General features: G+C 47.1%; 1 protein-coding gene across 1 annotated transcript in view; it reads left to right on the forward strand.

Moving 5' to 3' along the window:
• Window positions 1–1,879: 1,879 nt before the first annotated feature.
• The window catches only part of THEMIS2 (thymocyte selection associated family member 2), a 302,824-nt gene continuing 291,800 nt past the window's right edge, over window positions 1,880–12,903 (forward strand). The window contains exon 1 of the mRNA XM_086957488.1: window positions 1,880–2,315. Coding sequence (XP_086813614.1) covers window positions 2,210–2,315 — 106 coding nt within the window. The 5' untranslated portion in view covers window positions 1,880–2,209. The remainder of the gene's footprint in view (window positions 2,316–12,903) is intronic.

Consider the following 12,903-nt stretch of genomic DNA (forward strand, 5'->3'; position numbering starts at 1 on the left):
GGCACGCAGGCACAAAGGGCCATTTTCAACGCTTAGCCTCCCACTGGAGACTGACTGTCTTTCTCATGCACGGGACCCTGCAATTCCACCCCGCCCGCTGGGACATTGAGGCCATGATGGGCGGGGATGAGGTGGTGAAGATGGCTTAAGCACCCACCCAGGTGGGTGCTTAAGCCAGGTGGGAGCCCAGGTGAGGTGGGGGAGGTCAACCGACCTTCCCATTGGAGGCCAGTATTGTTCTCCCCCCTGACTTCTACCCTGCAGAATCTGTACATACTCGAGACCCTGCAGTGTTCGCTGCCTGCCAGTGCAAGCTCTCCGGCCGTGGGGCCTCCTGCCCAGGGGAGAGGAGGGGAAATGGGGGTGAGTGAAGGTGAAGAGTGAGGGGGAAGGAGCAGAGAGTTTAAAGTAGAAAAAAAGGTAGAGTGGCAGAAGGGGTAAGCGCAGACCGAGATATGGAAGACACCCAGACGGTTATGGAAAGAGGTAGAGAGGCACGGAGAGGGCAGATTAGAAATAGAAAGAGTGATCAGAGAGAGTGATAGGATACAATTGGGGTAACAAGAGTGGGACAAAATTAGCTACAAACGGGAGAGAGGGGAGTGCGGGAGGGATCTCAAGCTTAGAGATGTGAAAACAGAGAGTCTGTGTTTGAGAGGAACAGAATCAGGAGGTATTTGAAAAGAAATGCGTGGAATTCTCGTTTGTATGTGTGCACCCTTGAATATTTAAGAATTGCGCCAGATTCAACCAAGTAGGAACATTAGAAATATTATGATACTAAGAAGCTGCTAATATTACAAAACAAGAAAACATGAACATTTGGTGTTTCACCTACATTTTGTATATTGAGTTAACATATTTTGTTTGGATTTATATAGTTCTCACATGTTTTGTTCTGTTGCGCAACCGGTGTAAGTGCCAGAGTCTCTCTCATCCTAGAGCACATTGATTATTTGCCTGGAAGTGCTAAAAGTACTGTTGATGGTTTGGCTCATTCAGAGTTTTGGTTGTTAATCTGCACATATGGAAAGTTTGAGACCACTGTCCAGAACAATGCAAGGACAACATGAATACTTAACAGAAGTGTTTTTGTATCATGTCTAACTCCGCCTCTAACCACGCCCACTAGCCACGCCCCTAGCTCAATGTAATGAGTACCTGCACTTATTTTTCCCATTTAAAGCACTGCTGTTAACTTACATCGTAAGTTATTGCTGAACACATCACCCTCCCCTTCCTGAGGTCAGTGCCCCACCTCCAGGGCAGCGGCCGCACCGCCCTAAAGCCGGCCCTGATGCACACATACACATTGGCTCTAATATTCAGTGGTATGTCGGAGCTCGCCTCCTTCTGTTGTTCATTCACTGATAGCTCCTTGCTTGTCCCCTTGTAAGCTTTCATTCTGTTGGCACATTATATAGGGTTACCACCTTTCCCAGAGAAAAAGAACCCCGTTTTACTTTTTTCAAATTTTAGGATGCTACAAAGGCCAGTACATTATACTTAATTTAAACTTTATTTAAGAATCACCAGTATTCATTTTTAACATTGCCTTTTTCTGTGTTTGTTTCGTTGTCAGTTAGGAACTATTAAGGCAGACCTGCAAAAAAATTTAAAGTGGTTTCTTCTTATATTTACTGTTTTAAGTATGTACTGACAAGGGGAAGAAATACCAGCTTTAAGTGATTTTCTTAACTTTTGGCCGTGACATTAAAAAACTGGTCATGCCGCTAAAAAAGTCCAGATGCAACCCTGGGTACATACAGCATTCCTACCCCTGTTAGTCTTGTTCAGAAGTTGCCACTTTGAGCCTTGTTTCTTAGATACAGGAAGTGGTTGGTAGTGCTACATTTAACTTCGCGAGCACCTCTGCAGCGACGCCACTCCCTGTCACACGCGAACTGCACCGGAGAGGCGCTGCACGCGATGGAGCAGGGTTTCTGAGCAGTCTGGTAACACCCGCGGGCCGTGGCTCGCACCTAGGCGACCAGAGCTGGAACCAATGACTAGGTAGTCGATAGCCACGGGCTTGGACAGGTGCCGGCAGAGAGGTGTCGCCTGGGGCGGGGTTTGTAGTGAACTGCAGCCAGAGCGCTCGGGCTGAGACCCAGGACATGAGACTGGCGGGGTCTGAGGGGTGAGAAGGAAGGGCGGGGATAGGAAGGACTCTCTGCAGGCCCTGGGTCCGCGGGACGAGAGTTTGGCCATGGCGAGCCAGGAGGAATCACTGCCGCTCCAGGAGTACGTCAGCGCCCTGAGCCCGGACTCCCTGCCCAGGATTGTGCGGATCTGCTGCGGGGTCTACTTCCAGGGTAAGTGATGTCAGCGCGCTGTCTTTGGAAGGAGTCTCACAGTATCGGGGGGTTGACCCTCAGAATGACTTTGATTTTTATGAAGGTTTCCACCTGCAGCGTGTGCTCGCCTCTGCCCACTGATAATGTGCTCGGCACGCCTCTGTCCACTGATAAGACTGGTCGCCATGAGTCCAGAAATGTGGCTGCCAACCTCTTGGCAGTACTGTCAGCTTTGACCACAGAAGAAGGTCATATGCTGAAATCTGTGTTATCCAGCTAGCAGGTGGGCAATTTGCCTTCTGTTTGAAATAAACCCCAAGTTTAGCTGGTTCAAAAGAAATTGCATTTAAAGAAAACAAACAAAGTAAGCCGATATCTTTTCACAAACTCCTGGGAGGGACTTATGACAAAAATCAGGTCTGTGGCACCTTGAAACTAAAGGGCTTCTCTCAGAGCTAGTAATCGTTTTAGCAATGATTCATCTCATTATCATCCATGCAAGTGTGAGAAATATTAGAGACACGACCTTACTACTCGGAGTACTAAACTAAAATATAATTTCAGCTATTTCAGCTAGCACAGTTCCACATGATGCCTGGCCAGAGCAGGCGTCATTTACTATCAGGGAAATATTTCAGCATGTTGAGCCAGCCACTAATATGTACTTCTTTCTGTGTGTCTCAGTTGAGCTACACTTCACACTTCACTGGTACCTTGGAAGGCCATGTAGGTATCAACTTCAAAGCTTCTTATGTTCACTTATTTCTATAAACGGATGAGCCAGAGTTGCTGAAAAATCACCTGGGTAGAATTTGCCAGGCTTTCTTTTTAATTCACATATGGAGCATATCTCATATAAATCACGGACTGATGAGTCCCACTGCGAAATTCCACAGTGGTTGTTTCTGTCACAGAAGTAAATAGACATTTACTTTCACTGCCACAGATATAAAAAAAAAAATCACTAAATCTAGGGAGAGCGTGACACTCGCGTGGCACAGTATAGTGAGAGAATTGGCACTGATAAGGCAGAACTCGATAAGTGATTACTGTTCTGTGCCCGCTTTATGGTGGTGCAACCGGTGCTGTCGCACCAGGCGCCAAGGTCAAGGGGGTGCCCTCTGCATGGCAGGTAGAACCGAGAGAAGAGCAGCCTGCAAAGATCTTTTTGTGTGTGGCATTTTTCAGGGGGGATAATTATAATGTCATAACTTGTGGTTAATGCACATGAGGGAGACATCTGCCATTTGTTTAGTCACAAGTTTGACTCATGATATAATACTATAGAGGGTTAATGTTCCCCCCTGCAAAGCACAATGTGTGACATGCAGATCACAGAATGGTATTTTATGTAGATAGCTCAGTGGGTTATTGCTTTTGTCACAGAGATCCTTTTGTTGCTTGGAGTTCATAAGTAACAATCCTTCAAATATAGCACATTGAGCTATGAGCAGGCGTCAAAGAGCTGCATGCAAATTGAAAGGCATAGGAATAGAATCTTATTTTTCCCCCCTAAGTCTTTCATTATTCTGTGATTGCTAAAAGGATTCCTTTGGGTAGCAATCCAATTTTATTAGTATGACTCCCCAGTCGTTGTGTTATGGTTATGGGGCAGATGTATTAATTTGATCCTGGTTTGCATCACAAAGTGATGCAGACCTAGTGGAAAGTGTTCATTTGCAGCTTACTTACCAGTGCAAATCCTGAATTGTGTAGGACAGTAAACATAAGGTTACACAAATTAGCACTATACGCTACTTTACTTCAAGAAGGCCAGTGGCCAGTCGCCAACTCGGCAATGCAGCACGCGTAAGGTAAATTGTTTTATTTATTTCATTACTTACCTTACTCCTGTACGTCGTATGTCGGACTCCACTAACCCCCCACCCTGCCCATCTCCCGCCCCACTGCCCCGCAACACTCCCACCGCGAGCCACCACTGAAGAAGGCATACCGTAGGTGGTACATGGACGATCCCATGCACTAACCCATGGTTTTTGACACTGGTCCCTATCTAATAACTTTAAATTGCATGTGTGCTACACCGTACAGTCACATAGCAAAGTGGTAAAGTGGAAAGCTTTGTCACAGCTTTGAATGTTGTGCTGTGAGGGTACTCTTTCAATATACAAGTCAATGCCCTCTCAGACACTGGGGGTCTGCGCCTGCTCTCCTCCCAGGTCTCTAATACAACTCGGGTTGGAGAGGTTTAAAAAGCGCAAGTCAGGCAGGTTGATGCAAGACCGTTGGCCAAACTAACATGCACACTTTAAAATTGAGTGCTTATCACTTCTCCCCTGCTGCCAGTCCTCATCAATTGCCCCGCCTGCCCTGACGCTCAGCTCAGGAGCAGTGAAAAATAAAATGGTAATAAATTCATTTTTTTATTTTTATTTTACAGTGTTTTCAGTAGTGGGTTGATACTCCTCTGTCCTAATGGAGGGGTCGCAGCTGTCTATCAGGTTACAGGAGCAAGATTGTGTCCCACATGATGTCACCAAGCCCAGTTTAGAGAGAAGACCAGAAATCCAGGCTCCACCCAATGCAGCATTTACCCACCCCAAGGCCTATTTACAAGTGAATGCAACCATTTTTTAATGCTTCTGGTAGACCTGCAGCCTTGCTCTCTTTGCCTAATAGCTCTGCTCTCTTGATGAATAGCAATGACTTTGACTCAAGGCCGGACTGGCCATACTGGGCTTCAGGCATTTCCCCAGGAGACTGGTAAAGTGAGGGGCTGGTTTTGTTAGTGGGGGCCAGTTTTGTAGCAGTGCAGCAGTTTTAAAAGCACTACAATGTTCTTCTATATGCTGCAGTTTTTGGGCCACAATAAAAGTGTCAATATAACTCTGGTGATTAATGCACCTTCTGGAGAGAGATGAGAGTTTTGCCTAGTGGCAGTTTTGACTCATTTCAGGTAGAGGGTTAATATGCCTGCTGCAAAGAACTTGTACCATGCATACCAAAGAACATTATTTTATTTGCATAGGTCTCTGGTTCACTGCTTTTGTCACTGAGATTCTTTTGTTTTTGTGCAGTTCATAAGTTACAATGGTAATCTAGCATAGTGAGCTATGAACTGCCACCAGAGAGCTGCATGCAAACTACATGGTACCAGTCAGAAAGTTATGTTTTTCCCCAGTCTTTCATTATCCTGATGTTGCTAAGAAAAGGTTTGTTTGGGTAGAAATACATTCTTCTCATTAAAGTCAACCCTAACCACTGTGTTATGTTCTGAATCCTGAGTTTGTGCATCTCCAGACCAAACACTCTTAAAAAGTGAATGAATGAATGAATGAGGATTTATAACGCGCGACTTAGCCCATGGGCATCAAGGTGCCTAAAAAGATGGTACAACTGGTTGTGGTGTGAGGGGTGCCCGGCTACAGGTAAGCTTCTGCAAAGAGCAGGGGTTTTAATGCTTTACGAAAGAGTGCGAGCGATGTTTGCCCTTTTAGTTCAGCAGGAAGCGTGTTCCACAGTCGTGGGGCGAGGGAGGAGAAAGTCCTCCCTCCCCATCTGGCTTTAAAGACACGAGGGATGGACAGAAGGTTTTTGTTAGAGGAGCGTACTGCTCTACTAGGGACATAGGGGGATAAAAGGGACCTAATGTCTTCTGCGCCTAATCCATGAAGGGCGCCGTAAGTGAGACATAGGATCTTGAAGTTGATCCTAGACTGAATAGACAGCCAGCCCAGATTTTTCCTGATTAGGGAAGCTGAGGTAAGTCTAGGGGCATCCACAACAAACCTGGCCGCCGCACTTTACACTGTCTGAAGGCGCTGAACAAGATTTTTATTTGTGCCTAGGTAAAGTGCGTTACAGTAGTCCAGTCTTGATAAGACGAGGGCCACTGTAACCTGCTTCCGTGCTTCGGGGGAAAGATAGTGAGTAATCTTTCTCAAAATTCTGATAGCGCCACAGCAAGTTGAGACCGTCCTACTGACTTGCTTGTCAAAAGAAAGCGTGGTATCCAACATCACACCTAGGTTACGGGCAGATTGGGAAGGCAGAGGGCAAGCTCCAAGAGCAGGGGGCCACCATTCGGTCGACCAGATGTCCTGTCTACCCCCGAAGATCAAAACCTCGGTTTTCTCACCATTTAATTTCAAGAAGTTCTGAATCATCCAACGCGAGACTGCTTCCATGCAGTTCCTGAAATTAAGAGCGGTGATACTCACTGATTGGGAGAGGGAGACCATAATCTGGGTGTCGTAAGCATATGACAACACTTCTAGACCGAAAGACCTTACTAACCTGGCAAGTGGGGCCACATATATGTTAAAAAGCGTGGGGCTCAAAGACGACCCTTGAGGAGCCCCAGAGTGCACAGGTTTAACGGGAGAAAGAAAGTCACCCAGCTTGACACGCTGTTCACGCTGGTTAAGAAAGGACGTTAGGAGGCTCAGAGCTGAGCCGTCCACACCCATCTCCCTAAGGCGTGCAGCCAAAATGGAGGGGGACAGGGTATCAAAAGCAGCTGTCAGGTCGAGCAGGACCAGAAGGGTAGTCTGGCCCCTATCGACCTTAGCGCGGATGTTATTGGTAACCACTGTAAAGGCAGACTCAGTGCTATGTGCCCTCCGGAAGCCATGCTGGGAATGATCTAGCAGGCAGGAGTTGTCCAAGAAGGCACTCAGATGATAGTTGAGATGAGCCTCAAGCATCTCAGCAGGAGCGGGGAGCAAAGATATTGGGCAAACATTCTTAAGGATCCCGGGATCTAGAGTAGCCTTTTTTAGGAGGGGCTTAACCACCGCCATTTTCCATGCGGCGGGGAAGGTGCCTTCAGAGATTGCTAGATTCATCACCTCAAGAAGCGGAGGCATAACTACCTCCCTGCATTCTTTAAAAATCTTGAGAGGACAGGGATCCAAAGGGGAGCCAGATTTTGTTTTATCCAGGAGCAAATTGATTTGTTCGAGGGTGAGAGGCGGAAAATTAGAAAGGACACTGCAGCCTGGCCTTCATCTAGGAGAGCCACCGGGAGAGCTGAGGCCTCTAGATCTTGGTTTAGAGATTTCAGGGCGGTATAGATATCCACTATCTTAGTATGAAAGAAAGAGGAGATCTGGTCACATAGTTCCTGAGATCCCACTATGGGATCTGGTGACTGGAGGGTGGACAGGCAATCTATAATCTTAAACAATTCCCTAGGGGAGCTGACGGAAGTTGTCAATTTAACAAAGTGGGCCTTCTTTTCCCCAATCACCGCTGCTTTATTCCCATTAAGAAGACGTTTATGTTTTTCTTTCTCGTTGGGGTCAAGGTGCGACCGCCAGCGTCTCTCTTGTTTTCTGCAGCCCTGCCTTAGCAGTCTGAGTGTGTCAGAAAACCAGCCAGCGGAAGGTCGCTTTCTGGCGGAATAGTGTGGTTTTGCAGGAGCCAGAGTGTCCACTGCGTTTGCAACAGTGTTGAAAAAAACAAGGGCAGAAGAGTTAGTATCCCTCGACGCAGGGGACCTAAGACTGGACAGAAATGGTGCAAGGGTCTCATTTTTGATCCCCCTATAGTTCCTTTTCAGATACCCCATCCCAAGCTCAGAAGAGGACAAGGAGGGATGGGGAAGTGTAAGTTCAAGTGGGACGGCCATGTAATCTGACCATGAAAGAGGAAGGGGGGAACCTATTACTAGCCTGGGATCATTTGAAAAAACACCATCCAGTGTATGCCCGGCAGTATGGATGGGGCTCCCTACACACTGCAGTAGTCCACAGGAGGCCAGGGAGTCTACCAGAAGAGAGGTGCCACTAGAGTTTATATTTTCGAGATGAAAATTAAAGTCTCCTAGGATAGTCATGTTGGGCCTGTCAATGTAGGGTTCCAGAATTTTCAATAAATTATGACTGAAAGTGGACCTAGGGCCCGGGGGCCTGTAGATCAAGAGGCCAGAGAAGGAAACAGTGGGAGAGGAGTTAAGGGAAAAATACATGGCCTGAGAGGAGTCAGAAAAGGAGGGGAGAAGCTCAGTGCGACACTTTAAGGAGCTCTTATATAATATCCCCAGTCCACCCCCCCTACGTCCAATTCTATCCATTCGTGTTAGGGCATATCCCTCTGGAATGGCATTTACAAGCTCAGGATCAGTAGATTCCGATGCCCAGGTTTCTGTAATAAAGGCCCACGAGGGCTTCCTATTGGAGATGAAATCCCTAAACGCAATGTTGTTTTTGACTAGGGACCTTGTGTTAATAAGGAAACCAGTTTCCTTACCCAGTGAGGGGGATTTTTTCATCTCTATAGTGGGCTGCTTTTTTATAGGGTCAGAAATAGCAGGCCAGCCTCCTATAATCAGACACCTGCAGTTGAGAGCACCAAGAAGCGCCTCAGGATGGGAAGCATGATGACAGGGCTGCCAAAGGGGTTTTAACGCCTGTATCTCGTCCATGGAATAAAGAGGACTTACTAAGGCGTGGGTAGGACTGAGGCCAGCTTCTCTGGCCCGTGGCGCGTCCTCAGAGCGGACGGGCGTAGGCAGGCTGGACTCAGGCGTGACTCCGGCGCGAAAACGGCACGCCCGCTGATCGCGTCCGCTGCACGGAGGCATGTCCGTCTGCTTTTATGCTGGCGACTAGACTGCTAACCTGATGGCCTCCCCCAAAGATGGCCGCTCCAATGAGCACCAACCAGATGTGGGGTAGGTATTTAAAATCCGGCGATATTTAGCAGCGTGACAAGTGATATTTTAAAACAAATGGCACAACAGAGGAGTAACTTAAAAGTTAATAGTAGAGCACACAACACTCTCCCGGCTTCCGCCTCAGGAGACAAACAGCAAAGTCTTGCGCCTTCACCAGCTTGCTGTTTTTATGCTGGCGACTAGACTGCTAACCTGATGGCCTCCCCCAAAGATGGCTTCTCCAATGTTCCACCGCCCGTAAAGTGCGCACCAGTATGGATGAAACATGTAACCTACACCTTGTAGTCCCCTTTGTGTTATGTAACATTTTTTATACACTGCTCTACACACATATAAGTCATTGTCTCTGTATGTGTGTGTGAGGTAAAGTGACCTACACTGTTATGAAAGGTGTTATAAACAAATTAAATATTTGCACAAGAGGGGATATGGAGAGATGAGAGTCACTGCTGGAGGGGGATAGTGAGGGAATCATTGAAGAGCCACCATAAAGATTGTCTTATCCTGGTGCACAGTCTACTATCACCACAACAAGGGCACCCTAATCAGCAACCTCACCTTTTCAACCAAACGGCTTGCCAAATGGAGGAATGTTCTCTCTTCCTCTCTCAACAAGCCATCACCCAAAAAATCCCTCACGGCCATAAACTTACTGTCATGCCCTACGCACTATTTCTTGGCAATGCCACAATCTCCATCTACAACAATGGCACCATACTCATCCAATCCTCAGATCACAACCTAGAACTCTTCTGCAGGCTTTTTCCCTATCTTAAACACAATCTTGACATGCCCATTCCCTCTGCTATCCACTCGCCTCCCCCCTATGACTCCCCTCCTTTAGCTAACCCCTTCCCCTCTTCCCCCCACCCACTATCTCTCCCACTCCCATCCATCTCCTTGGTTGACGTCCTACCAGTCTTCGGTCTCCCCTGGTGCCCTTCCCACCACCCCCACTGCCAAGAACTCCTACTTCACCCCTCACCAACTCCAAGATGTCACTTCCATGCACATGCAAACATCTATCCCAGTGGTGCACCTTCATGCACTCAATGACAATATAGTTTGTGTAAATACTCAGTAGTCCATTTATTGAGAAAGTTATTTCGTTATTGGGTAGTACAATTTATCAATATTCTTGTTGCTTGCATCCAATGGATGTGATCATATGTTATTGCATCATAACATTAATCAATCATGAATGGCCATTTAACTCTGCCCAATGCAGTTTGGGCGGATGGTCATTCTTACAAAGCCTATCAACGTTCTCTGAAAGAGTGGACGACTTGTATGTGTTTGTCCAAGTTTAGAACTTGTAGTAATTGATAAATTGTACTACCCAATAAAGAAAGAACTTTCTCAGTAAATGGACTACTGAGTATTTACACAAACTATATTGTCATCGTTTGCATGAAGGCGCACCTCTGGGATAGAGGTTTGCATTAACTCACTTCCTAGAATCCATACTCATACTCAGGAGGATTAACCTGATTGCACCACCTACAGAATTAACACTAACACTGACAGCTATATGTGCATATAAATACGGAGTGCAGTAAACTGAACACAACCCAAATCACTTCCATGCACATCCCATACTCCCTCTCTCCTCACCCATCCTACAACATCATCTCTGATTCCTTCACAGCCTCCATATTCACACTCCTAGCAACACTCTCCACCTCCCTTCACCCAATCACCATGAAGGCTTTGGTGGTAAACCTCACAGACACCAGTCCTCCTACTTACTTGGAGACTCTCTTACATGCCAGCACTACCCTCGAACTGGAACCTCTTAGTTATACGTCCCTTTACTCTATGCTTGACACTATAAACTCTGAACTGCATCTTATCTGAGCCAACATTTTCAAACTTTTTTGTATCCTCTCCTACCTCAAACACAAATGTCCCCTCCACTAAACCCACCACCTCCCTTATAACACCCATACTGTTCTCAATCACTACTCAGACCATACCCTTACTTGTGCTGATAGTTTTCATCCTTCCTATAAAACCACTCCCTTCCACAAGCACCCCTCTTGACCCGCTAGACTTCTTAGACAGCTATCTAAGGGTGAATTTTGTAACCTCTATAATGATTGCCCTGCTGTGCCCTCCCGTCCCACCCCCACTATGGAGTCTCTAATATCTTGTCCCTCTGCCTCCAAAACTGAGACTATCATCTCCCACTTCCCCAGGTCATCCTGTCCTAAGATTAGGTCTATAAATGAATTAAACCTCACCCCAGCTCTTCTATCTCTTACACCCACTAATATGGCTCTCTCTAACTCACCCCTGAAATGTGCAGTATTAATCTGCTGCTCTGCAGTGAAACACGAGGCTGATAAAGCTGATCTTATCTTCGACCAGGACCTTGACATCCTCATGCTCACGGAATCCTGGTTAAACAAATCACCCTTCCACTCCCTGGACATCATAGTCCCTCCCAGTTATGGCATCATCAGGTTAGATTGACCTAGACGCACATGTGGTGGCCAAGCCTGTATTTACAGAGCTTTGCTCTCTGTGAAACAATCTCCCACCTCTCTCTGAACTTATGTGAGTACCTTAAGATCTTATCAAAAAGGAGGGAGGAAGGTTGATCTCTTGATCAGTGGACACAGGTTACCACCAAGGATGGTGGAAGGTCCAGTAACAGCTTGTGTCCGGTACAGAGGATGCAAAGGGGAGGTTGCTGTACTGTTCCTATGTAGAAAGGGGGGAAGGTTTAACTGGCATGACCAAAGGTGTTTGAATAGCACCCTGGGGCATCCATTGTGTTGGATGTATTTGCCTCACACACCCCGAAGGATGTCATGCTTCATCATCAGCGTTTGCTCCTCGTCGGGGAGGCGGTGCAATCCCCGACGGGCTCACCTCAAGAGGGGCTCTTTGGCGGAGATCTTTTATCCAACAGCCTTATGGTGAAGTGGGGGTGTGTGGGCAGGATGGTATGGGATGATTGGATGATTGCTAAAATGTAGCTAGGGGTACCGGAATTAACTTTTATTCTGGGGGTCCCCTGGCTGCAATTAAAAAGTGAGGCTAGCCTACTAGATGTCAACAGATTAGGTTGAGTGACACTAGAAAAGACTAGAAATCAATCGAGCTCGGCGGCGACGGGTAGGTCTTACGGCAAGGATACAGGCTTGCAGAGCCTCAACTAATGGGCTCGCCCTTGTGATCCAATCCCGCCGACCCTCATGCGGTGTCTAGTCCCTGACCCCTGGGCATAGGAGACCCCATAGAGGTAACACGCACCACATACATGACACGAGCATGTTCCCCCCTTTTCTCACTGTTTGTAAAGGTCCTGATGAATCGCGGGTGACTCGACCCCTAGCGAGAAACATGTTGACCACTTTGATTTCTAGTCTTTTCTAGTGTCACTCAACCTAATCTGTTGACATCTAGTAGGCTAGCCCCACTTTTTAATTGCAGCCAGGGGACCTCCAGAATAAAAGTTAATTCCAGTACCCCTAGCTACATTTTAGCAATCATCCAATCATCCCATACCATCCTGCCCACACACCCCCACTTCACCATAAGGCTGTTGGATAAAAGATCTCCGCCAAAGAGCCCCTCTTGAGGTGAGCCCGTCGGGGATTGCACCGCCTCCCCGACGAGGAGCAAACGCCGATGATGAAGCATGACATCCTTCGGGGTGTGTGAGGCAAATACATCCAACACAATGGATGCCCCAGGGTGCTATTCAAACACCTTTGGTCATGCCAGTTAAACCTTCCCTCCTTTCTACATAGGAACAGTACAGCAACCTCCCCTTTGCATCCTCAGTACCTTAAGATCGACATCTTCACCACCTGCAATTCCAATGCTCCCTCCGCACATTCTATCATCCCCCTGGTGGTAATGGCTCTTTCATCGAAAAAATCATGAAGGTTATCGCCTCTAACAATGACGATCACACCAACTAGATCTTCCCTGGTGCCTTCAACATCCATTGGA

Source organism: Lissotriton vulgaris, chromosome 2_1 (assembly GCF_964263255.1).
Source record: "Lissotriton vulgaris chromosome 2_1, aLisVul1.2, whole genome shotgun sequence".
Classification (NCBI taxonomy): domain Eukaryota; kingdom Metazoa; phylum Chordata; class Amphibia; order Caudata; family Salamandridae; genus Lissotriton; species Lissotriton vulgaris.